General features: G+C 39.4%; 1 protein-coding gene across 6 annotated transcripts in view; it reads left to right on the top strand.

The window, feature by feature from the left end:
* igf2bp2a (insulin-like growth factor 2 mRNA binding protein 2a) overlaps nucleotides 1-27,941 on the top strand; it is a 65,777-nt gene that overhangs the window by 27,990 nt on the left and 9,846 nt on the right. For all 6 annotated transcript variants that reach the window (XM_080290880.1, XM_026144168.2, XM_080290882.1 and 3 more), the window contains 7 exons: nucleotides 6,005-6,053; nucleotides 9,009-9,060; nucleotides 13,487-13,550; nucleotides 14,383-14,673; nucleotides 16,840-16,974; nucleotides 22,560-22,682; nucleotides 25,798-25,933. In XM_080290880.1, coding sequence (XP_080147006.1) covers nucleotides 6,005-6,053; nucleotides 9,009-9,060; nucleotides 13,487-13,550; nucleotides 14,383-14,673; nucleotides 16,840-16,974; nucleotides 22,560-22,682; nucleotides 25,798-25,933 — 850 coding nt within the window. The remainder of the gene's footprint in view (nucleotides 1-6,004; nucleotides 6,054-9,008; nucleotides 9,061-13,486; nucleotides 13,551-14,382; nucleotides 14,674-16,839; nucleotides 16,975-22,559; nucleotides 22,683-25,797; nucleotides 25,934-27,941) is intronic.

Genomic DNA, 27,941 nt, shown 5'->3' on the forward strand with positions numbered 1-27,941 from the left:
CGCATCATGGTCAAATGAGGTTGCATACTAGTAACCAATGGCTACAATGGTGCATTTTTTTTTTCTAAATTAGCTTTTGGCCAATACCTATCACTAGGTACTCGGCCATAAAAGAGGGCACATCAGAAGACCAGCAGATTGATAAGCTTGAATTCCGTAAAAACCTGGATTTGTCTCTGTTGGCTCCATCCAAGTGATCATTCTCTAGTTTGTGATTATAAACATGGTTGTGAATCACCATGATGCAAAACAGGCTCACACACCTGTCCCTAAGGTGTCTTCACAGGTTATCTTGAAAAATTTGGACATCGGTGCCCGACATGAGGAAATTTACTGCCTAAATCTCTGAGCGCTGATGATACGATGATAACGTTCTGGTCCATTATGAGCTGCTGCTGAGCACTTTAACATTATCATTAAGCAGTAATTTCACACTACTTCCTTTGCTGCAAAAGGGCATTTCACTGTGTTGTAAGCTGTGCAGATTTTGCTTTTGGGCCCAGTAAAATATGATGTTGGTAAAATATTACCTTGACTGCTGTGTCTTAAGAGACCTCATAGTAGCAAGATTGGCATGCTTTTTTTATGATTTCATAATGAATTTGCCCACCCGTATGGGTGCCTGACATGTGTGCCCTGTGTATTCTTGTGTGCAACTACAGGGTCTGGTAGTTGCAAGACTGGCATATTTTTATTTTATTTTTTTAAGAGGTATGTTAGAATAGGGCTGTGCGATATGACCAAAATCTCATATCCTGATATAAGACATCTATCGTCCCGATAATGATATAAATCACAAACATTTTCTGAAAGTTCAGTGAATCTCGGGCAGCTTGACTTGCGTGAAGTGTTTCCAGCTAGGTGTCGTGTACCTGGAGTTGAGTGTTTTGACCGATGCATGAAACTATACATTTTTAGACATAAGTTGTAACGGCCGCCGTTTTCTTTCTGAGTATTTATTACACAGCGTGCTGCGGGGAAAAGCCTGTTCTAACGTTTGAGTCTAAGGTTTATTTTTTAGCACCTGATGGCTATTTTTTGCTTCTCATCCGTAAACACTCTGCATAGTATTTCACGTGATTCCGTTTATTTTGAAAGGTCTCAACAGGATCTTGAGCTTTATGCTGAAAGGTTTATGTGGAAAATAAACAAGTGGACACGCTATTTTTTTACCGTCGTTGTTGCTAACGATGACGCATAAAAACAGGCGCTTGTCTGTCCTTAGTGTGGTTATATTAAATATAAGAGATAGAGAGAACTTTAAGAAATTAATATAGCCACTACAGTGACCATCAAAATGGTGAAAAAATATTGCCGTAAACAGTTTATTTTGCGACACCATGAAACAAACGATAGCGTAAAATGAAACGATAGATGTTTTTACATCGTCATCCGATGTATATCGTTATATCGAACAGCCCTATGTTAAAATGTGACAAGACGAATGGAATATTAAAGCCTCTGTACCTTACAGCTTTACAGTCCTCTCTCACACACACACACACACCAACACCCCAACATCGTGGCCACTCCCATGGCTCTGGATGGTTTAAACGCTCAACCAAAAGATACAACATCCTATGTAGAAAACATTGTGCAGCTTCTGAAGAGTTACAAGGTTAGGTCACTTTAGCTACTGTTAAATTGAAAATGTTAAATGGTTATTTTATACGTTTACTAAATAAAATTTCCAGGGAAAATGGTATCTGGGCTACTTTTGTGCTTATATTTCACTTAGTCTGTGTCACTGGATGTAATGCTTTCTCACTGCTATTGCAGCAGTAATAGCAGGGAGCTACTTTTAATCCTTTAACGCTCCAAGTGATGTGAAGCTGTCCAAAAATTTGACGTCAGCTGATTGCATGCCACTGATTAGCAAGTCAGTGGCGTCACTTGATGACTCATGACAGTATCTCCTTCATAAAAATCAAAAACCCCATTTTTGAAATCCAGCAAAGAGGGAAATTTCTACACAAAAACAACACTGTGGTCCCAGATTCTGGAACACACACACACACACACACACACACACACACACACACACACACACACACACACACACACACACACACACACACACACACACACACACACACACACACACACAGCAGCAGGTATACCACCAACCAAAACCCAGTAGAGTTGACCTGAGTAGCTACTAATGGGTAAAAGGATATATAATGCTGACTTACTTTTGCAGTAAATTCACACTTCAGATTAACGAGTGTGTCATCAGTGACAGAAACTTACTGGAAAAGAAGGACTGAAAATGCCCCTTACTTAGATTTAAAAATGCTGCTGCCTGCAAGCAAATACCAAACACAAAATTTGGTATTCATTTATTTTTTCATATATTGTCAGAAATATCATGGCAAGTTTTCTTGAACTATCATGATATAATTTAGAATCTTTGTCATCCACCTCACTTGCAGTTTATATTTATCAAGTCACCCATGGTATCAAATATGGTTACTTCTAGAATATGTTGCATTAAACTGCCTTTTTTTTTTTTTAACAGCATGGGGCTGTTTTGCATGGTAACTGTTTTTTAATACTTGCACATGTGAATTTATAAGCTCTTATAGAATCTACTTTTATCAAAGTAAAAACGCTGCATAGATCAGCCCCAGCTGTAGTTATGTCTAGCTTGTTTTAGTTGTGTCTAAATTTTATAGACAATATCTCCCAGAAGCACCTGCAGTATTTGATAAATGTAGCCTGCGTTTCGGGTTGTGTTTTGTGTTAATCTCGTGTCATTCCTGTTGAAACTTTTCCCAGACTGATGTTGACACTTTGTCCAACTTCTCTTTTTTGCCTCCATAAAATGAGTTCAATTTCAGTCTTTGCCCATTTGCATTGACATAAGCTGTAGTCTCATGTAGCCATGTTTCTAATGTAAGGTGGAGTTAATCTTTCATAACTTGATGGGGGAAAAACCATCAATGTCTCACTTTTGACATTTTTGGGTACAAATTAATCAGTTAGTGCAATGTTAGCGATAGATTAATTTGAATGGATGATTAATTTTATATTTGTTGACAAATAGATTAAACAGTCAATTGGTGCAGCTCTGCTGCTTCTATTTTAATCTTACTTGCACCCAAGTGATATGTGCCGATAGCAAGCTGAGTCTCTGCTCCAGACACATGAAGGTTTTAAAATCTGAAGGTAGAACTGAAAGCACAGATCAGAACAGAGGAGAACAGAGAACCTGTGAAAGGATTCCTCTAGAATGGTTGATGATCATAGGGTCATCTTTAGGAGCAATGCAAACTTTTGGCACGGGTTGAATACCCTCTTTCTCACCCCTCTGTCTGCCTGCTCTCTCAGAGGTTAAAATTCCTTCGACTGCACCGCTTGCGTGTGAGTATTAGTATGCACGCCTGTGTGCAGACACGGTTCCTTAGCTCGTACAGGTGGGTGCAGTAAATATTAGCTTTTCAAATGAACATGGCCACCCTCGGATATTTAAAGGCTGAAATTGAGAGGCTTTCTTTTTTCTCGTGGCAGGCAGCTCCAAACCAGCAGCAGACAGCTTGGTTACATTCAACAAACATTAAGTAACCATTGACTTCAGTCTGCATCTTCTACTGCAGTTCATTTTGGACTTGGGAAAGGAGGAGCTGAGAAAGGGCACTGGGTTCAAGCTTGAATGCAAGAAAACAGGAGATATTAGCAGATGACTGCCTCTGGTTTATCCACAGATAATAAGGGAACACAAATAAGTTGAGGATACCTGAAGACTGTAGACAGGCAGCATTTTATTTTACAGAAAGCAGTCATCTTGTGCTTATCCAGTGTATGCTGAGTGAGACCTCAAATGTGTCACTGCTTATTCAAGATGTCCCTTTGGATGCTTTCAGTCTGACAGGAAAACAGGTGGCTCTAAATAATGACTTATGACAGAGATGCTGAAAGAAATGGTGCATTTCTTACAGCGACGTTTTCCTGTTGAAGAATGAGTTTGCAAAGTTTACCCCAGTGTCCTGCTCGGGTTAGCCTCTCCCATCATCATATTCACTAAAGTATCCATTCTAATATAAAGTAAGTGTTCAGCATCGGGCATCAAGATTAGTTGGAATAATTAATTAGCACAGACGCTATAGAGAAGTGGTACTTCTGAATTCACGGACTATTTAGGGAGACTACGCCGAATGAAAGGACCTTTCAGTTTCCATATTCTGCAGGTTGGGGATGCCAGCATTCGGAGCTGTTTTGAGGTTTTGACTTGGTCTTAAATCCTTTTCAGCTACTGGCTGCTTTTTGGATGTCACGGGTTTGCTTACAACGTTAGAAAAAGTGATGTGTTTTAGCGGTAGAGACAGATTTTAATTGGTTTACCCTTGTTTGGATATTGACTGCCAAAAGAGATCTTTCATCAAGCCACTTGCTTTAAACTGCCATCAGTGACAGAAAGCTTGCAGGCCACTGTGCTGTACAACACAGCAGGAATTGTCCGTTTGTTTTTTATCCTTGTGCATTCTGTTTTATTTCGGAATGAAGGCAGTATCTGAAGTGTCTATCGCTTTAGAGACTTTAAAGTTATAGTTGGAAGATTTATTGCTAAATATACATATAAAAAGGTGTTCTACTCTTAAATTAAGTTTGCTTTTTTGCTGCCGTTTCCCCTTTGCTTATCTTAAATTGGTATTGTCAGTTTGTTAATTTATTTCTTGGTATTTTAAGAAAAAGGGGAGAAGACACGTGACACTGTGTTTCTCCGGACAATCAGAAAAGAGTCATTCATTCGTGTCCAGCTGCCCGCGCAGTGCTCCCAACCTCTCCTCAGCCACTGACGGGAAATTCTGACCTGCAGTGTTTTACGCCCAGCCTGGTTCAGGAGAAAAATGCAGAATAGAAATGTTTGCCAGTGCGTGAACACAGGCATTCGAGGCGCAGAAAAGCTGATACGACGTGCGTGTTTGTTTGTGGGTCCCATGGCAATCCCGCCTGAACTGAAATCTATCGCTCATTATCACATCTCATTACATTTCTTCCTCCACTTCATATCTGCATCTCAGCCCTTCAGTCTCACTCGTTGTAGTGTCTCCTGTTTTCCCACCAAAATGCTTCTCAGCAGCATGGCTTTCTCTCCACCGGCTCCTCATCAGCTGCCTTCATCGCAGAGCTGGGCTCTCTCACGTTAATGTAGTTGTTAACAGCCTGTGGTCACAGGCGGTTTGTGTGGCTTTGCTGTTGGAGCTGAAACGCTCACAGGAGGCAGAGGAGGTGCTTTGTAGGACCTCTGATCCCAAATGGACCGGCCAGTGATGGACTGTGCTTGGTTGACTGATATAGTTTGACAAGAAACTAAAAAGACCAGGGGTTCAGTGTTAAATTACAGAAATTGAAGATACAAATGAAAGGGATATGAACTGAAAACCAGAGCGAGAAACTGTAAAAGAACACATGAATAAATTTTCAGGGAATACATGAATATCTTGTTTATTGCTGAATGTGGGTGCTTTTTGTTTCCTTTGTTCTCCAAACCAAAAACACACCCTCTGTTGCTCTAGTTACGTCACTCAGGACGAAGGAAACCCATCATTGTGGTCTGAGCGCCTCTTTTGTTTTTTGTTTTTTTCCTTGTCATGTGATACTTTCACTTCTCCAGTTGAGAGTAGTAAGCACAGTGCTTGTAAGATGGTGTTACCAGGAGTCACATGCTGCTGTCTAATAAACACCCTCACCTTACATACCTACGGTACCTTCAGCACATCTGTGACAGCCCTTTGATTGGTGATAATGAGCCGTGGGTGTTTACAGTGACTGTGAAATTACATAGAGTAAATATAGTACAGGTCTGATTCTACATTATGTCTTTGCTTTTGAGCTACTGATACAGCAGAGGTGTGTGTGTGTATAAATATACACTATATATATATATATATATAGAGCACAGTTTGCTGCCTTTGCTCTGAACACAACAGATGAGTGTAAGTTTATGTGAGTTTGTGGTTCGGGTCTGTTAAATTCTCTCCGTCTGTGTCTTTAATCTCTGCAGGAGTCGGAAGATCCAGATCCGGAACATTCCCCCTCATCTACAGTGGGAGGTCAGTGTGTGTGTCTCCGTCTGTGTGTGTGTGTTGGTGTGACAGTAATGCCCTGTTGATCAGCACCAGGTAGCACATAAACCAGTTTCCTGACGATGAGTCACCAGCCTTTATCCTGTGTTTGTGTGTTTATGTCTGTACTTGTGTGCGCTAGGGCTGGGCGATATGACCCAAAATTCATATCTCGATATTTTTTAGCTGGATGGCGATATAAGATATATATCTCGATTTTTCTTTTTAAAGCCATAAGTTAAGAACAAAAAGAGAGTTCTTAGTCACACAGGCACTTTTATTTACATACAGCGTAGATATTACTCAAAAATAAATTATCAGCATATATTAAATAATCATGGTCCATAAATAAAAGAAAATAATGTTGTTTTTGTGCATAACAAAAAGCTCACAATTGTGCAGTCAAAATGTAAACTAAAAGACGCTGAGCATAGTAACAAAGAGACAGATTTCACAGCTGCTCCACGTCTCTGAACAGGTGCCATTTGTGGTCCTTATACACACACTGTACGTATCACTCTGCGAGGCTCCTCCTCTGTAGCCGTAATTCTCCGACAATCCATCAAGCGGTGCAGCTCCGTAGCTTAGCAAAGTCATATTAAAACATTTTTTGACAGATTGCTGAGCGCTGTGTACCACATAAAATCGGTTCGCGGTCAGTAAGCACAACCAGAATTCATACATAAGGCGCACTGTCGATTTTTGAGAAAAGGAAAGGATTTTAGGCCGTGCAGCCCCTCTGGGCTGCATGTCGTTAGCGTGATTAGCTCGCTAACACGTTGACGCCATCCAGCCCCACGCACGGTAACTCGCTAACGGAGATTTTCCGCTTTCATCTTGTCATTGCCTGCAGGTGAAGCTATGGGGGAGGCGGAGTTGTGTTCAGTGCAGGAGAGGCGAGGCCGAGTAACGTTGCGTAGAGACAAAAGTGGACGAAAGAGAGGCAAACCTGCGGCTCCACAAGTATAATTATAACGTAACATAGACTATATCGATATAAACGATATTGTCACATCTTATATCTCGTATGAAAATATATCGATATTTTTAAAAAACTCGATATATCGCCCAGCCCTAGTGTGCGCGCTTATGTCTGTGTCGGTGTGCAGATGACAGTGCGTCTGTGTGTCGACATCTGTAACCTTGCTGGGGTCCAAGTTGGTTTTCTCTGTGTGAGAGTCTCTGTCTTCAAGCCTTTACTCTGTCATTTTTCTTATTTTAATATCTGCAGCCTGTCTGCGCTCACAGCTCTGGGCATGTGGTTTAAATGGGTTTTATTGTTTTTAATATTATAAACATTAGCGGATAAAAACGCTTTGTGTTTACTGAACAGATTAGGACAATTTGCCTTATTCCCCCCCAATCTTTTAGTACTGCATACAGTTTTATTGTACAAAAGAATTTATTCACATTTAATAACACAGTATTTTTGTATTAGTATATAGATAAAGAATTGAATATCTGATAGAAAACACGTGATCCAAGTGTCATCTATTTGTTTCTGAAATTTAGTAGAGACGCTCAGAGGCAGCTCATTTTATTGTATGTGGCTCATTCAGAGTTATTTCATTTCTGTTGGACCAGATGAGTAAAATAATTAGTTTCCATAATAACCTAAATAAAAAATAAAATACAAACAAAAGTACAGTTTTTGAAGACTTAAAAGAAAACCAGCTATTTAAAAGCAGATAGTGGACAGCATGAAATGTCTTTAAAAAATAAACAAAAGATATGTTTTTCTGCATTCAGTCAGTCTGCGGCGACTTTTAGCAGCATGGTGCCTCAGCACTTTTGCCTCAGATCTGCATGGTCCTGGGCTCAAACCCACAAGGGCCTTTCTGTGTGAAGTTTGCATGTCCTCCTGAGGCTTTCACAGGTTTTCTGCAGGAGCTCCAGTTCTGCCTGCCATTGAAAAACATGTAATGGTAACCCTATCTGTCTTGCCCCAGGCATTTTTGCAAGAGATTCTTAATCTCAAGAGTTTTCTGGTAAATAAAATAAAATATCAAAGATGCGCTGCTGTAGTGAATAAAAGAATGTGCTGCAATGGCTCCTTGGCTTAACCATTCTAATGATGTGATTTATTCTTAATACGTGAAACACAATTCCTTGCCGCAAAATACAGTGAAAAGTTCAAAATGGCGGCCCTTCTTCTCTACTGATGTCACTCTTTGCACACTGCCGGTCCAGGAAAGATCCTTTGGTGGTTTTCTTTTTACATTACTTTTTTTTGTTTTTTGTTTTTTGTTTTTTCCTACATGAATCTGACCTCTTTCCGTTTGAACAGTGACCTTTTATTATTTAACATATTATGATGGAACGCTGCCACACATTCTTATATCATCTTAGGTGTTAGTATGTCTTTTATGTCTGCCTTATTTCCCCTTTGCACCATACATAATGTTTGCACAGCAAGATTAGGCTCTTCAGCCACAAGTATAACAACTGAGATACAAGTTTTTGGAATAATACTTTGATTGATCACACTTATGAATATTAAAGTATCTCTGTTTTTACCAATATTGCGTGACTGCAGGGAATGACATCTCTGACACACGCATGCACGCACGCACGCACTTTGCCACCTCTCCAGGTTTCTCTGCAAGTATTAGCTGTGATCTCAGACGCCATTCAGCTCTCATTTTCTTTATTTACAGACAAGTCTGCACTAGCTGCAGCTACTCATCTGACATTAGGAAAAGTTTTTGTTTGGAGCTAGGTACATCAACGTACAGTGCTTTTTATTACGCATGCATTGTAGAGGAATAAGCTGATATGAAGTGACGTAATTAAAATAATGTAAGGTTAAAGGTCTGGCCTTCCAGTAATAAGCTTTAATCTAAAGATCAATCAGATCTTAAAGTCTTGATCTCACTCTAATGTGTATGTATGTCAGTGCTATTTTGTGTGTCTGAGTTTTATCTTTTCTCTTTTCCCCATCAGGTTTTGGATGGCCTTCTAGCTCAGTATGGTACTGTAGAAAATGTGGAACAAGGTACAGAATTCTTCTCCTCCCTGTTTGCTGTGCATGTCATCTTCATTTGGTTCCAACTGTTCAATTCACATGAGACTGTTTAGCATCACACACACACAAACATGCACGCACGCAGACCTCCCAGTGAGTCAAGTCTCCCTTTGTGACTTCACTTCCTCGTTACCATCATCCCACACAACCATTATCTAAACATAACCCATCTCTGCATATGAATCAGCCTTTATCATCTTGTCTGTCTGCATGTGTGCGTGTGTCTTATAAGTTTGACCCGAAGAGTCGAGTGTTTGAATTGCATGCAGCCTCTATAATAAGCACTGTGTACTACCACGGTTCCCGTTGGCCCCAGCGTATAGATTGAAGTGGGCAGACATGGCAGTAATCCAGTAGTAATGTGTCCACGTGTGTGTTTATGCCTGCATGTGTTTGCGAGATGGATCTCTTTTGGGGAGGTGCATCGTGGTAACTGGGGAGGACACTGCAGGCGCCTGTGGTGAGGCTTTTGCACTGTCTGATTTTGTGTGTGTGGTGTTTTTCTTTTTTTGGGGGGGGTAGGCAGCATTAGAGCAATCCCTGCAAACTTTTTGCTGTCTAAGCACGCATGCATGAGTAATAGAGGCATGCACCGCAAGGTATAAGCACCAACAAAGATGCACATGTACAAATCTTTACACACACACACACACACACATACAGGCACAGTGTCTCCTTGTATATCAAAACAGCCACAACCAACTACTACCCACTGTTGTCATGACAGGTGCTAAAAGAGAATCCGACAGAGGAGATACTCCACTCAGAGTTTACCACACGCTGCCATTAAACAGTCTACTTCATGCTGTACCACACACCGGCACAGCATTTTCCCTTCACCTCCTCTTTCAGTTCCTCAGCCCGGCTCTCCAAACATCGCTAGTTGCAGTGAATTATCAATGGAGCCAGCTTGCTCGTGTGTCCGTCCCTGCTTGCAGTCTCTGTCACTTTTCTCTGCCTGGATCTGTGCACTCTTGTTACAGGGGTGAGGTTTTAGAGAAGTCCGGTGTTCTTGTGTGGCATGGTCAGAGCTGCTGGTGGCGGGGTGGGGCAGAAATGGCTGTGAGTGCCGGTGCCGGGCACCACGCCAGGCTCAGCCCACTCGCCCTCTCTAAGCCAGCTGGGCGCTCTCCCTGGATTTAACCCTTTAAAATCTGCTATCTGCTGCTCGCTAACAGGTTCGGAAGTTTCTTTTTTAGACATTGATGCCTCTTATGACTGTTCACAGGAAAAGCAAGCTGAAACATAATTTTACTACTTCTGTGGTACACCTGGCATCTCAGACTTATTTATAATTGACATGTTTTGTTCTTGGCTTGCATGGGCATTTATGTGCCTGTTTTATCTAAAACCTCAGAAGTATCTTTACAGAGCTTTGAAGACCTGCTCTCTTTGCCATTTATTTGATTTCACAAGCGTAGTTGAAAAAACGTAGATACTGTTGTCTCTTGTGGCAGAAAGCATTTCATCAATAACACAAGCTGCCTTTCTCAGACCTTGTTCTTTTGCCATTAGTATCACTGTTGTTCTCTCAAATTACAGGTATCATGCAGTTAAATAAAACATGCTGAAGTACAATGTGCTAAGACCGGTTAAGGAAACATGTATACCAGGGTGACAAATTAAAGGGAAACTCAAATTTTGACGCACATAGTCAGGAGAACTAGTGGCTCTTATCTATTTTCACACATGCACTAGCACAGCAGCCCTAAATCTTTCTAGACTTTATCCAGTGTAGGTACATGTGAGCAGTATTTAACCTTCCCATGTCAAAAGATTGTGTGCTGGTCGGTTACACCTGTCAAATATAAGATGAAGAAATATCTTTTAAAATAAAGGTAAAATAAACCACCACAAGCTGTTTTGGCATCTTGTGGTGGTTCTGCATCTTGCAAATGAACTCTCTTATAATGTTTTTTTTCTTTAATTTGTCACATTTTTTTGTATTTATGCATTGCATGAGTTAATAACAGCAAAAACAAAACAAAACATTCTGAAAACATTTAATATTAGAGCAAACAAAACCTTTTTTGTGATCTCTTAGAGAACAAGAGAGGAGAAGAAAAATGTTTTGCAGTCGAGTCTCAGTATTCATAGCCCAGCTCTTGGCTTCAGCTAGACTGCATCTGTTGATTATTTCATTAAGTGATGAATATTGATGGCGTTTCTCTTTATTATAAGACAAAGAAAAAGAATATAAAGTTTGTGCTTGCTTATCGTTTTTCCTTAAATTGCTACAGTGATCAACTCAGCATCTGAGCTGTTTGATCAATGGACAATTTCATCAATCGATCGATTGTGAGCTTCCTTTGTAATTGCGTGTACTTTACAAGGCTCGCTTGAATTGAATTCCACTTACAGTTCAACCTTTGAAGAATTGAAGAATGCGTGATCTCAGCAGGAATCAAACCCTTCAGTGTGGCGGTATCCGTGTTGTTCTTTCCTCAGCGGACCACAAGTCTCGGCGAGGTGCTTCTTAGCGGTGCATTGCATTTTATCACAGATTACTTGCTTTGTTAAGGCTGTCATGTCAAACTTAAATAGTTATTGTGCAAGTGGCAGAGAGGCTATTGTGTTAAGCTGCTCCTGTCTGTAGAGGAAGCAGCAGGGTCTGGAGGGGAGCCAGTGTGGTGATGGTTGTAATGGATTCACACAGGCAAGTGGTTCTCTGGGTTAGGGCTGCTCAATTAATCGAATTTTAATCACGATTACGATCTGAGTTTTCAACGATCATTAAAAATGACTGAGCCGATTATTAGCCCCTCCCTCATGCTTTACTCTCGCGCTGCTCCGTGTGGCAAATCGAGCGCACCGCTCTGCATTTCGAACACACGTCACAACAATTAAGAGGACCCGAGGGAAGCTCGGAAAGCTAAGCAGAAGTTATTTGGAGAGAAGAGTGACTGCCGTTGGTTGAAAAGAGGTAAAAAAAAACTTCAGTGGTGTGGAAACATTATGGGTTCGCGGAGTCAGACGTGGATCAAGTAGACATAGTGTGTAAACTTTGCTATGGTGTAGTAGCTGCACCACAGAGCAACACTGCAAAGTTCACTAAACATAGATCTTTACATTTTTCATTTATTTCTTATATTGCAAACATTTGCACTGTTATCAGTATTTGCACACTATTTTATATTATTTTTTAAAGTCATTATTCAATACATTGTTATTGTTAACCCTTTAAAGCCGGTCAGAGCAGCAAGCTCCGTTTTGTGTAACTATTTTTAAATCCCGCTAAGCTAGCGCAATAAATTTTTTTCCATATGAAACCAGAGGAGTTGTACTTACATCTTATGCCATCAGCTTGTCCTCGGTCACGGTTTCCTTCCACATATAGCTTTGCAAAAATTGCATAAAAAGCGCTTGCAGGAACAAAAACATAATATTCCAGAAACACGCTTTGCCGATCCGATCAGCTGTTCGTAACACTTCCCACATTGAAAAAGACGTCAACGCGAACTATCGCATTTCCTGCCCAAAACCAGAAGTGACGTCATTTTCGCGGGAAATGTAGTTTTTTTACTTGTAGGCCTTAAAAGCCTATACTGGTGTTTTTATAAGTCATGTTTGACTTTTCTGAATAGTTGCTGGGATGCTTAGAACTCGAATTGCACTGCTGGAAATAGTTTATTTTGATGCACATGCTGTTTTCTTTGCAAATTTGCATCATAGGATTGTTTTTTTTTTTTTTTTTTTTCCTGCAGTATATAAAAATTGCTGTATCTCCAAAATAAAACTATGAGGACACTCAAAATAAATTTCCTGTTGTTGTAAACTATTTTTTGCAACTTTTTTGTATTTAAAGTTTTGAGGGATAAACCTCTTAAATTTATCCAAGTAGAAATATATGTAAAAAAAACAAAAATAATTTTCTATTTTTTTCTAGTTTATTGCACTTTTTTGCAATTAATGTAGTTACTATGGACTTAATACATACATATTATTAAAATATGGGCTATAACAGTTGTATTGATGTATAGCAACTTGAAATGCTTTTTTATATATATATATATATATATATATATATATATATATATATATATATATATATATATATATATATATATATATATATATATATATATATATATATATATATATATATAAAAAAGCTCTGGCCGACTTGGTTCTATGGTAGGTCTTAAAGGGTTAAATAAATATCGTCAAATAATCGTGATCTCAATTTCAGTGAAAATAATCGTGATTATCATTTTTGCCATAATCGAGCAGCCCTACTCTGGGTCACCACGGGAACCTGAATGCGTCTCTGACTCACCTACGGGAACAACAAAGAACTGCTATGTGCATGTGACCGAATCTCTGTTTACTGTGTGTCATCTTTTGGGTGTGTTTTTTTTTTTTTTTCATGTCCTTCTCTTTCTGTCTTGTTTTGCAGTGAACACTGATACAGAAACAGCAGTGGTGAATGTTACATACGCAACCAAGGAGGAAGCTAAAGTGTAAGCAGCACATAATAGTGACACTGATGCATGAAAGTAGAGCAAAACTCATGATATACTTGCACAGACAAGAAGCTGCAATACAAGGAGTATTGGTCCTGCTGTTCGTATATTTTTCTTTGTACCAGGCGGTTTCAAATGTGTATCCATAAAGGTTAGAGCAGGGTTGGTTCATCTGTGGCCCACACAGTAACAAACTCCTTGTGAACTTATTTTTCTTTTTACACAAACACATGTAAGCTTGGAGGAGGTTACTATACTGTAGAAAAAGACAGGATTAAAAGGTAGAAGGCAAACATGTTTGTTCTCTCCATTAGCTGTCCATCGAACACCTAGGTCACATTTTCCCAACTTTTTTAGCCTTGTGAAAACAGAGTAGATGTGTTTCAAAGCATTGTGTTGGTGTGTTTATGAGGGGAAAATTTTTTTTTGAAGGAAAATAATGTGATGTAAGCTCACCAGGTCACTGCCGGTGGGTGTGTGGTGAGCTAGAGTTGAGAAGCTTGCTGTGTGATCTTGCATTTTAATTTTTTTGCATTTCCCATGAAAAAGCGCAGTGAATGATGCATGAAATCAAATTATATTTAATGTTTGTCCACCAATAATCAGATGTCAGGTGTAATTTGCCGCTTTGGTGACTTTTGCTCGGCTGAGGTAGTCATCATGTGTAACAAACATGTGTTTACAAGCAAGTATATCAGAGGCTTATGAAATTAATCAGTCAAACTGTCAGAGAACCTGTATTCTGATATTCTTGTGTTAGTGCATCTGTTCATTTATTTCCCCTCTCTCTTCCTGATACTTCTGCTTCTACATTCCTACTACCACCCAGAGCCATCGAGAAGTTGACAGGACACCAGTTCGACGACTACTCCTTCAAGGTGTCATATATCATGGACACGGATGCTGCTCCACCTGTCCAGGCTCCCCGCACGCGTCGTGGGGGTCGAACTTCCCGGGACCAGGGCTCCTCTCAGCCCGGGCCATCAGGAGGCTACGGATCTCCACGCCCCAGACAACACGACTTCCCACTGCGCATGCTCGTGCCTACTCAGTTTGTGGGAGCCATCATCGGCAAGGAAGGCAACACCATCAAGGATGTCACCAAACAGACGCAGTCAAAGTAAGCAACAGCACCTCACCCTGCTGGAGTTTAACCTTTCTTTTATTTTTTGGGTTAGCATGTAGCAGCAGCAGCATGTACCTCTGCTGCTGCTGCTTCTTCTTCTTCATCATCTTCTTCATAATGTAGGGCTGGGCCATATCATACCGTTCACAGTAACACCGGTATAATGTTAGGCAATGATAATAAAATGAAATATCACGATAGAAATGGGTAAAACGCACATGCGCAGTGCCTTTGTTTTCATACGCACATGGTGGAAAAAGCATGTCAGTGACGGAGAATTGACTATGTGCACGAGAAAATGCTAACTTCCTGGTTTGAGACCGGATGTGGGGTTGTGCATTTCCGGTAGCTTTACTTTGCGGTCAATTGCTACTGCGAAGATATACTCCAAAATCATGTCCAAAACTCGAAAACTGAAAGATTGCGTTAAGTTACAAAGAGCAGAAGGTGGGAACACTCACCGCTGTTGTCATAAAAAATCGAATGATCAATTTTGACGTTTAAAGCGTTTAGATCGATCAGTTGTTTACATCACTCAACACAAGCAGAACTGCATTACTCTATGCAGAAGACACATCGTCCACATTCAGAAGTATCTCTGTATAATGACTGGTCTTATGATTTAAACAGGCAAATGTTCAGCATTCAAACTACAGGTGAAGAATAGTCAAACCAGATGTTTCCCCCGTTATGTCGATATCAGCTAGTCAAGTACACACCTACACAGCATGTTAACAAACCGTGAAAAAAGCCACACAAAAAATGAATGATTACTGGTAACGGTTTCTATACATTAGTATTTACGAAGGGTATGTTGTGACTTACCTTCAAAATTACAGCGGTCCCTCGCTATAACGCGGTTCACCTTTCACCTCGCTGTTTCACGGATTTTTTTAGTGCAAGTTTGCATGCTTTTTTTTACGTCACATTGTGTCCTGCGTCCTGATCGCTGCAGACGATCTCCTCTGTGACGTCTCTCCTGTACAGTACAGAATCACTGCATCGATCTCTAGCAGTGTGACTCTGAAGTGCAGTACTGTATGTCCACGAAACGTTTTGCACCGTCAAAAAGTAAAATTGGCTACTTGATTTCACCTATCGCTGGTTATTTTTAGAACATAACACCCGCGATAAACGAGGGACCGCTGAGAAATATAACATTTGAATCCCTTTGCTCTTTTGCTCTGAGGCACGGGGGAAAAATATTGACAAGTCGATGAACATCATTTACAGATATATTGGGTAAATGCCCAAGACATCTATAGAAATGTAAATCGCCGCGTGATTCATTCATTTGCTTAACTTGTTTTGGACTGTAAACCAGGCGCGAATAGGACACCGGAAACAAAGCTCCCCACAGGAGTTTCCGCACCGGAAATAGCATATGCTAACGTGCACATAGTCAATAAGAAGGGCGAAAGCGTTGAATGACAGATTAACCAGATTTGGTTTGTAAAAATGGTGCAACTTCAGTGGTGTGGAAATGGTTTGGTTTTTGTCGGTCAGATACACACCAAAGCACAATTTTTGGTAGAGCAGGCAAGCGGGCCGTTATTATTATCGTGTTTTTCGGAAAATAAGTCGCTCTTAAAATCTTTTTGATTTTCTGAAAAATCGACAGTTATAATCCGGTGCGTCTTATGTATGAATTCTGGTTGTGCTTACTCACCTCGAACCGATTTTATGTGGTACACGGCGCTCGAAAATCTGTCAGACTTTGATAAGCTACGAAGCCGCACCGCTTGATGGATTGTAGTCAAGAGCCTCACGGAGTGATACGTACTGTGCTTCAACATAATATTACCATATTGTGTGTGTGTGTGTAACCTCTTTTTAAGTTTTGTGGATATTATACATGGTTATGCTCAGGATATGTCAGCCCATTTCCACTGGAAATGCCTTTTGGTGAAACTGTCAGCAAGGAATTTGCATAAAAAAAACAGCTGCTTGTTTAAGTGAAAAAACATTGATGGTCTTTTTTTTTTTTTTTTTTTTTTTTTTTTGCACTAATAAAGTTGTGGAGTTGTAAAGTATTTTTTCTGGTGTCAGTTATATCGTTATCGCAAATTTTCAAATATATATCGTGATAAATATTTTTGGCCATATTGCCCTGCCCTACCTACTACAATGCCAATATATGTCTGTCTCTCTTTCTATCAGGGTAGACATTCATCGGAAGGAAAATGCAGGTGCAGCTGAAAAACCCATCACCATCCACTCAACACCCGAGGGCTGCTCCGCCGCCTGTCGCATGATCCTGGACATCATGCAGAAGGAGGCCAACGAGACCAAGACGTGAGTCTGCCCAACTATTCTTTTATATAAACATGCTCACATGTGCTCCTGTGGAGCATGTTTACAACCTCACAGGGCGATTAGCCATAATGTCTGCAGGGCTATAATCTTATCCTTTTACCTGCCTGCGCACCTTTTAATCTCACTGTGCATTCTCTCGGTTGGACCACTGACACAGTAAACACAGTGACACTCTCACATAGGCTAACACGTGATCACAGCTTAACATTTAAGAAACAAGGTCAACATGCCTAATTGGGGCTGACAACTTTAATGAGAAGCTGCACCTTTTGAACTTTCGGAACTTCTGCTCTGTTTGAGCGTCAACCTTTAACACATAATACTCATGTTTGTCTGCATTTATTTGAAAGTGTGCTGTTTTTCAGGGGTGGCTGCTCTCTGGTGTAACAGTATTTGAATTTATTTTTTTAAAAACAAATCAATTTCCCTGAGATGATACATAGTAAAAACTGCGCTTAAATGTGTTTGTGTGACTGTTTTGTTTTTTTGATTATGTCCTTGGCTGTTTGAGCAATGCTTAAAGATCTGTGTGAACAGCTTTGAAAACTAGTTCAGAATATATATTTTAGCCATTCTCTACATTTTGATGTGTTTAATGCAGTTACAAAAATACTTTGATATTGGAAGGAAGTGAAAGTCTTCTTTGTCCAAAGAAATAAAGCTGCCCACCAGCACCTGTAAAACTCAAAACTTATAGAAGGAGTTGTAAAAAGTGTTACCACCCCCAAAACATTCAAATGATTTTAACTTTTATGCTGCAGTATTTTCATATTTCAGCACAATCACAAGGTTTTCACTACAGTTACAAGTTATCCATCCACCCATTTTCTTCCATTGTTTGGGGCTGGACCCTATTGTTGTTATCCCAGGAAAAGGGGCAGGGCACATTGGGCGTGCCACATACCTAAGAACCTATTTATATTCCTCATCCAAGCAAAGAGTGCCGGATTACAAATGATGACATCATAGGCACCAACCTGTGTGGTTGGTGTCATTTCAGCCTTCCAACTTTTGAAACCTTGCACGTTTTCCGTTGCTGGCACAGGTGTCCTCAAAATGGCCGAACTCAAGGTGCCTGTGCAGACATTTAAATGACACATCTGTGCTGGAGTGCAGGGATTCCCAGATAGCACAGAACTCCGAGAGGGAGAGTTCTATAACAGTGCTGAAGAAGTTTGCAAATAGACAAAAGCGCAGTGATGGCGAGCAGTGTTGGTCAAGTTACTTGAAAAAAGTAATCAGTAACTAATTACTGATTACTCCCCCCAAAAAGTAATCCCGTTACTTTACTGATTACTTATTTTCAAAAGTAATTAATTACTTAGTTACTTAGTTACTTTTTAAAAACACGATTTACAACCTGAAGAGGTGATAAAGTGATAGATCTTTCAGCCCAATTCTACTTTTTCTACATAATCCATCATACAAAATGTAATCAAATGGAAAAGTCTCTTTTTTTAACTTGTTTTATCAGTTTTAATCTTTTAACTTTATGCATCAAGCAAAACATTTAATTATATGCAACATTCTCTGACTTGAATAAATTAGTTTAACATTTAAACCTATTTTCTACACATTCCAGCACATAAAATAAAATATTTTTTGTGTTTTCACTCACTCTTTCAAACAGATGCAAGTAAAACACAGCAGAAAATAAATAAAGTCAAAGACTCAGCGGTCCTTTTGCTCTATTTTCACCTGTAAAGCAGGAGCAGGGTAGGCGGAGGGTTACCCTGGTGTAGGTGTGCTGCGGTCAGTTGAAGAATCCGCGCGAGTGTCTCTGTGAGTTTCCCATTACGTCGTAGCTACTCGGTGCTTGCTCGGAAGTTTAGGGGTTTTTTTCGCTGTAAAAAGAAGTTTTCTTCCCACGCACGATGGACGCTAATGTTTTTGTCACTTTTTATGGAATCAAACTCAAAGTAAGGTCAGTACTTCCACACTTTAAACGCTGCACGCTCATACTCTCTCCCGCACTCGATATATTATCCATTGTTGATTTGCACACAGCTGCTGTCACCAACGTCGCACTTGCTTACGTCACTGTCATGAGACATTCTCGCAAAAAAAATCACGGTTTTAGTAACGCAGTAACGCAGCGTTCCTACGGGAAAGTAACGGTAATCTAATTACCGATTTTGCAATAGTAATCCCTTACTTTACTCGTTACTTGAAAAAAGTAATCAGATTACAGTAACGCGTTACAAGTAACGCGTTACTGCCCATCTCTGATGGCGAGTATAGACGGATACAGCTCTGTGATTGTGTCACATTGGTGGGGAAAGCAACCTATGGGTCAAGCATAAATGGGCCATAATGCAGAGACATACAACAACTCATACAGTCATACCTACAACCAGTTTAAGATTACCAGTTAGCTTAACATGCATGCCTTAGGACTGTGAAAGGAAGCCAGAGTACTTGCAGAGACCACCGTACTCATTTTTTACAAGTTATAAAAATGAAATTTTGCTTGCACACAGATGGGCTTAGATTTATAGAAAATAATCTCTGTATAATGTTTTGCATTCTAAATAGTAAGATGGGGAGTTGAGTTTTTTTTTTTTTCTTGACAGTGTCAGTGGAGCGTTTTCCCTCTGATTTCTGTTTTCACGCGACATGGTTGCTAGCTGTAGTTTCACATTTACTGTACTCATGTACTGAAAGTGATAAACGTTAAAGTAAATGTGTACACTGAATTCCGTATACATCAGCATACCTTTAAATAGTATGTATTTTTTTCTGTCCCTATTTTTTTTTTTTTTTTTTTTCTGTCCCTTGGGCACGCTTCAAAATTTACACCCTTTTACGTTCCTCGGGACCCAAAATGGTCCCCATCCAAAAGGTGATATAGCAATGGATTTTATGAATTTTTTTTTCATTTTTTTTTCACATCAGATCTTTTAAACAACTTCAGACCTATCCACTGATATAAAGTTTTTCATAAGTTTTTTTTAATATTTTTTAGGTTTTTATGGCTTTATTGTCATAAAACCCCCTGTTTTTTGGGGGGTAAAAAACCATAATATGCAATATTTTCAAAAAATGAGTTGCAAATGGAACTACTTGGCATGAGGTTATTAGAGCCTTGGATAGGTAAAGAATTCAGAATAGAATTGATTTGGATGCATTATTATTTTTGGAGCAATAAGAGTTTTTGCATTATACATCCATTGGTATCCCTCGGGACCCAAAGGGGTCCCCATCCAAAAGGTGATATAGCAATGAATTTTATGAATTTTTTTTTTCATTTTTTTTTCACATCAGATCTTTTAAACAACTTCAGACCTAACCACAGATATAAAGTTTTTCATAATTTTGTAAATATTTTTTATGTTTTTATTGCTTTATTGTCATAAAGACCCCTGTTTATTTATTTATTTATTTTTTGGGGGGGAAACCCATAATATATATTATAAATATAGATATATAATATATAAATATATTCTCAATCACATTCACACCACTCTCTTATATCAGTTCCACTACATCGAGACTATTTTATGTCCTTATTTCTTTTTATTATTATTTCTTTTTCTTTTTTTACCCAAAGCAGGAGAGTTGTCCATTTCTAAATGTAGCACAATAGCATTAATAATCTTCATAACTATTAATCATTCCAGACAGGACAGTCATTTGCAATCTGTACCTTTCTGCATCTCAGACAGGTGACCTGTTCCACACACAGAGGTTTAATTAAATGATTTGTTACACATTGGTTGTCCTCAGGTGGAGTTATGAAGTCTGCCACAGTTCATGGAAATGTTTCTGTTAGTGTAAAATAGTTTCTCTCCTCCTACCTTTATAGGGGTTGAGCAACCAAACCTGGCAAAGAGGTACATCTTAGGTATTAGATAAGAACCTTCATGAGCCTATCTAATATCTAATAATATCTAATGTATCAGCTATTATGATGGCAATATGTTGCCTAGCAACCAGGCAGCAAATAGCTACAATGACTTGTTTTCAGTATTTATGCAGCTATAACACTTGATAAAAGCATTGTATCATTTATATTTGACTAAAATGTAATATAATTTATATCTACACAGTTTAATTTCTTCATGATATATCATGACACCACCAGGCCGACTGGCAATCCACCATAACAGGCTAGAAGGATCTGTTTTTGCTGGGATATCTTGTGAAAACATCTAGTTTTAATTTTACAACCAATAGCACAAACGGGCGAAACAATACTGCAGCATGGTGTGCTTTTGTATTATTATTTGTATTTATGATAGTGTCATTATATAACAAGGCTTGTTTAATCATTAAAGTGACTACTAATGTATGGTAGCAGGTAGCCCAGTAGCAATGGAAAAATATTTGCTGTTATCATTACGTTACATAGGTAGATGCGGGTGGTGGTCGTGTGGGGAATCGAATCCCAATTTCACCCAGCAGGCCAAAATGGCTATAGCGGGTCGTGGGCACACAATGGAGAGGAATATGAATCATACAGTAATGATAGTCCTTCTGTTTTAATAAGTAATAACTGCACCATGTACAGTTTAGGTACAGTACACTGAAAGCAGATACTATCATACATGAATCATCAGTAGTTAATTTATTGAGCCTCTTCCTTCTCTAGTTAGGGACTTGAATGTCAAAATCATACAAGCAATCTTTTTTATACCTGTCTGTACTTCAGAATATTTTAAAGTCATGGAAAATTAATTTTGTCAAATCATCCTAATTTGTGGTGTGTTAAAGAAACTGGGACTCTCTTTCCGTTTCACTCTAATTACAAAGCTTACACAATCTGTTTTCCTCCTGAATATATTTTTTTAAATTGACTAAACTCAGCAGCCGGAGAGCAAAATCACTGCTTTGGCTTCTAGATAAATGTGCTGTGATATATTATTCAGGGCCAAACAGTGGACTTATATGCATTAATTTCTCAACTTTGATAGGAAGGATAATTATTTGAAATGGTATTCTTTATTCTAACTTGATTCTTTATATTTATTAGTCATTATGTTGGTTTAGTAATAAATCAGACTCAATTAGTGGAAAGTAAGTGGCTTAAACAGCCTTTTACATTGTTTACCTATAATCACTGCCAATTTGCTTGATTCATACCAGAGAAAAAATTATTGGAAAGTGGTAGGTTATCATGTGGCATTGGCAATAAACAGTTTGTCACATTCAATTTTGGCGAAACACAAAGGTCCAGGAGAGAATATTCAGTTTCAAGGAAATAGTCTGCACTGATTTTGCACCATTTAACAATATCTAAGTTTTACAAAGCCCTTTAAAGTGACTTTTCATTCTTTCTCACACACTCACACACACAAATTGCGAGGTGCTGCTAGCTCGAGGGGATGGAGCCTGGAGTTGTCTGTGAAATGCATTTTTTGAATAGTAAAATTAACATCAGCACAGGTTTGTTTTTCATAGAACAATACACTTTGTAACAGAGGCATGTCAGCATTAACCTTTCTGCATTCTGCATGACACCATATCATAGCTCATAGGTGATACTCTGTAGCACCTACCTTTTACTATATCACCTTACACGTGTGTGTGTGTGTGTGTGTGTGTGTGTGTGTGTCTCTGTGTAGGACGGAGGACATCCCTCTGAAAATCCTTGCCCACAACAGCCTTGTGGGTCGGCTGATTGGCAAAGAGGGTCGCAACCTGAAGAAGATCGAGGAGGAGACAGGGACCAAGATAACCATCTCCTCGTAAGTCCAGCTTTTAACTTGCTTATGGTGCTCTTACACATGTGTAACCTCTCATATTTGCAATTCTCCTCAGTGGATTTATGTTTTGAGTGAGATCAAAGATTTTTACTGTCGCTGATTTAACCAAATCACAAATAACAGACAGTGATTTCAAGCCCTTTTCACTGTAACCTCCTTCGTCTGTGCTCCTTAACCCTTCGGCATGTGGTTACACTTAACAGAGTTGTTAGAGAAGTAACGTGGCGATTCGATTACAGCTTTTTCTTTTCAGAACATGATATTAGAGAGGTAGTGATTGCACCCCATTTAACGGACTGTGCTCCCCAACCTTCTTTCATTTATTGCTAATGAATTGCTCTGTGTCTGCGAGGTTTGAGAATGTAATGAGCCTTGAGAAAGAGACGTCGAGGTGGAGGAAGAGCGGGCTAGAGCCCTTTTGAGAAGCTCAAATAGTAGATTCAGAATTGATGGTTCTGTTAAGTCTTTTTGCAGTGTCAACTGTGTTCACCAACATAGTGCAGAGAGTTTGAGCTTCAAAGGCCCCGAGGTGTTAACATTTGTGTAATGTCCAGGATAACTGGTCTATGGGGCTTTGCATCTTTGATTCATGTAACAGACTTTTTAGAGTAGTATTATCTCATTGGTGCCGGTTCAGCTGAGTATCAGACACCTTGAATTTCAAAAATTTGCCAGCAGCTTTCAAGATAACAGGTAACCATAGACATAAGCATTTTTTCCTTTCATATTCCTCAGGTTAACATTGAAATGTACAAATTAAGTCATTATCTGGCTGTTGCACAAATAGAAGAAAAACATCAATCACACTGTTGCTTTTTTTGGCTTCCATTTGTATATGTAAGTCCCTCTGCTGCTAATCCACTTGACTCGCTGAGCTTAATTTATAGCATTGCGTTGGATCCCTGCGGAGCCTCTGCTGTAGTGGGCGACATAGTTGTTTGCATTTATGCTCATGTGCTGATGTGTCTGCAGTGCTCCGCCATCGCGAGTGAAACCTGAGCTGATCATGTCAGGCGTTAAGCTAATATATCTTAAACAACAGTCGATTACTGAAAGGGAGGGAAATGAAAAGACTTCAGAACAGACAGTGTGTGCACTTCTGTCAAAGCTGTGGAACAAGAAAAAATGGCATGTGAGCACACTGGCAGGTCACTAATGTTTGCTTTACCTGTTTTGTTTTGTTTTGTTTTGTTTCGCTGACATATTATCTTTGTGTTGCAACCAAACAGACCTGTCACACTAGTTGAGGTCTGAGTTGCTGCCACATGGCGCTAGGTTTCAGGGAATGTGTGGCCAGAATACAGAGAATTAAAGGAGTAACATGAATTAAGCAGTAGTAGTTTAAAGGGACATAGACTTTTTCAATAGCCTGAAATGTGAACAGTATGTCACATTACACTGTTCACGTAGGGCTGCTCGATTATGGCAAAAATGATAATCACGATTATTTTCACTGAAATTGAGATCTCGATTATTTGACGATATTTATTTAACAATAACAATGTATTGAACAATGACTTTAAAGATTGTCATAAAATATTATAAAATAGTGTGCAAATACTGATAACAGTGCAGATGTTTGCAATATAAAAAATAAATGAAAAATGTAAACATCTATGTTTAGTGAACTTTGCAGTGTTGCTCTGTGGTGCAGCTACGACACCGTAGCAAAGTTTACACACTATGTCTACTTGATCCACGTCTGACTCCGCAAACCAATAATGCTTCCACACCACTGAAGTTTTGTTTAACCTCTCTTTTCAACCAACGGCAGTCACTCTCCTCTCCAAATAACTTCTGCTTAGCTTTCCGAGCTTCCCTCGGGTCCTCTTAATCAGCGGTCCCCAACCCCTGGGCCTCGGACCGGTACCGGGCCGCGAGAGTTGAGGCTCAGGTGTGAAATGTATAGTTTTCAGGGTTTTTATCGGTTTTCAGCGTTATTTTGTTATCGTTTTTATCGTTTACTCGGTTTTCCTGGGTCTTTTCACGTGTGTTATGAATAAATCTTCTTTTTTTCGGTACCGGTACTAGTTTTATTTTGTTGTATTTATCCGCGACACCTTAAAGGCTGGTCCGTGAAAATATTGTCGGGCACAAACCGGTCCGTGGCGCAAAAAAGGTTTGGGACCGCTGCTCTTAATTGTTGTGACACGTGTTCGAAATGCAGAGAGGTGCGCTAGATTTGCCACACGGAGCAGCGCGAGAGTAAAGCACGAGGGAGGGGCTAATAATCGGCTCAGTCATTTTTAATGATCGTTGAAAGCCCAGATCATAATCGTGATTAAAATTCGATTAATTGAGCAGCCCTATGTTCACGTAATGTAAAATGCAGGATTTGATTTAAATCAGGTGCTAGCATAGCATTATCCATGCATGTTGTCCGGTGGTATAAGCTGTTGTCTTCTGTGAAAGGGTCATGTGACTGGTAGGTGCGTGATGAGTCTGTGACGGCCCACCGTGTGACCAACAAGACCCAATCAGGAAACAAAGTGTGATGTCTCTTGTGGTTTAAAAAAACGTCCAGTCTGAAATGCAGACCTCTTTTGTTTTTGTTGACAGCATTTCCAAAAATGTCTCTTTTAGAATCTGGTGAAGTGAAAATGTATCAGATGCTATGTTTTAAACCCAGAGCATAGTTGGAACATGACTACAAATCATCGTATCTGTCTTTTTTTTGACATGTGAATCATAGTCTAAGCCAACACTGCATTTTTAAAGCTCCCATATTCTTGACTGAGTTATATTAGTAATAAACAAGAATCTAAAAACGAACAAAACATGTCAGCCAATATATGTTGTTCAGCGTTAAACCTAAATTTAATTGATATTCTGTTTTACTGTCAGTGCAGTTTAGCTCTCACTCGGCCAAGTTATTATTAACAACGCTGCAAGCTTCTCTTCACTGCCATCCATCCTGTATGACGTGAATGCAGCATGTTGAAAGACACAGCTGAGTTCCATTATGGGAAATGTAGTATCCAGCCTGTGGAAACTTAGTCAGAACCTAAATATATCATTATTCTTTTAAATCTGTTTTGAGAATCCTCTGCACGTCTATACAGTAATCATTTCTGTGTGTGTGTGATTTTCCTTTCAGGTTACAAGACTTAACTATTTACAACCCTGAGAGGACCATCACGGTGAAGGGCAGCGTAGATGCGTGTTGTAAAGCTGAGATGGAAATCATGAAGAAGCTGAGGGAAGCCTACGAGAATGATATTGCTGCTATAAATGTAAGTCTTGAGGGTACCGTCTGCAGGCCTCCTGATTGTTTGTGTTAGTATGTGCTAGTATGTTGACTCACGCAGACTGACAGGTGAACAACAGAGAGAAGCGATGATATACGGCGGGATAATATTGCCTTCCCATTCAGCGCATGTTAGCGCCAGCATTAGTAATACCAGCTTGGTAAATGGATAACAGTAAACGATCGCTGGACAGCTCATCAGTGAGTCGAGTGTTTGAGCGCTCCGTGTCTGTGTGTGTGTGTGTGTGTCTGCCTCTTTCATGGAGCTTCTGACTCACACTTAGTTCCCCGCTGTGTATGTGTCTGTGTTACTGCTGTAACACACTGCTTTTCCCAGCATCCACCTGATATGTGCAGGCCGCCCTCTCGCCCAGCTCCTCTTTCACACTGCCCCAATGACATCACCAGCGGTGCAGCCTGAGAGGTCATCCTCTGAGGAAGAGCGATAGCCATGATGGCACACTCTGCATGTTCTCTGTTGTACTGCAAAGAGATGAATGCTGATAAAGGGACTGTATTAACGATGACGATGCTCCTCAGGATGTGACTCGTGTAGTAACACGGAATTAGTTGGTTTCTTTCCCTTTAGCGCATTAGTTGATTAGTTTTTCCTTCACAGTGACAGTCTCAATATTTGTTCAGAAATAATCATAACGCAGCGTGCTGCCATGTTGTTCTGGATGTTAAGAGCAGTTCTGGCACCTGTCAGGTTGAGTGTCAGCTCTACAGTAAGCATTTAGGGCCATCTAGCGTGACAGTCTGGATATTACAGAGAGCGTTCTGGGATAAAGGAAGTGAAAGGAGGCAGTCCTGTCTTGTCATGGCCATGAAACCAGAATAGCTGACTTGCCTTTGGGGGAAGATTTTTCTTTCTGTTTTTGTTTGTTTTGGGGTTTGTTTGCTTTTTGTTGTTGTTGTTTTTTGGTTTTTTTTGGTTATGCTTTTAAAACATCTCTCTTGTAAAAACCATGTACCACAGGAGCATGATCTTTTTAAGGAGTTAAGAAAACAGACCAATTTTAAGCTTGCAACAAGCATTTTTTAGAGTTTAGTGGTTTTTTTATTGTAATGTAGCTCATGCAGTAGAAGATTTTTCTAAACCCCTAGAGGAAGATTTATTCCTTCGCTTTTTCTTTAAAAGACATGCAGCTAAACAGTATTTTAATTATCAATAAATGAAGAGGATTTTGCAGAGTATGTCATTATTATGGTAATAATTAATAGAGATGGCACGATACCACTTTTTTATGTCCGATACCGATACTGATATCATAAATTTGGATATCTGCCGATACCGATATGAATCCGATATAGTGTTTTTTAATCAACAAAACTGTTTTTTAAATATTTTGCTGCATTTTGTATAAGTTCATACTCAAGTTTAAAACAACAACTACACTAAAGCTATTCTGTTATACCTGTATGCAAAAAAAAATATTTCATAGTACAGCAATACTGATCAATCTAATAAACTTAAACCTACACCATCCTCCCTATTCTGGTATTTTAAAGAGTACTTAGCATAAATATTAAGCAACCTAACTAATAGGGTTCCAACTCCCAGCAACAACAAAAATAAATAAATAAAAAATAGGGAACCACCCCTCACGCTCCACCTCATGATGCTTAATCGACGTAATCAACCTTAATTTGATGCAGTGTGAAAAAAAAATGCACAGAAATCAATTATTTTTCAAGAAATATTAAATAGATTCAACATCTTTCTTCAACAAAATTGCAGACTGCACAGATGGTACCTTCCCAAAGGAAAAAGTACTATAGCTTACTAGGGTATATATATTAGACTTAATAGTTACTATATACAGTAATGGACTTCTATACATTTTGCATCAAATTAAAACTTTGGCTGTCAGATAATTATTTATTAAAAGCTAGACATTTTAAATGAGAATAAGAAAGAAAAGTATGTCTTTGTGCCCCCTTTTCCCTGTTAATGCCCTATCGGCCCCCCTGGCTAAACTTTGCTAGATCCG

This window comes from Astatotilapia calliptera, chromosome 16 (genome assembly GCF_964374335.1).
Source record: "Astatotilapia calliptera chromosome 16, fAstCal68.1, whole genome shotgun sequence".
NCBI lineage: Eukaryota > Metazoa > Chordata > Actinopteri > Cichliformes > Cichlidae > Astatotilapia > Astatotilapia calliptera.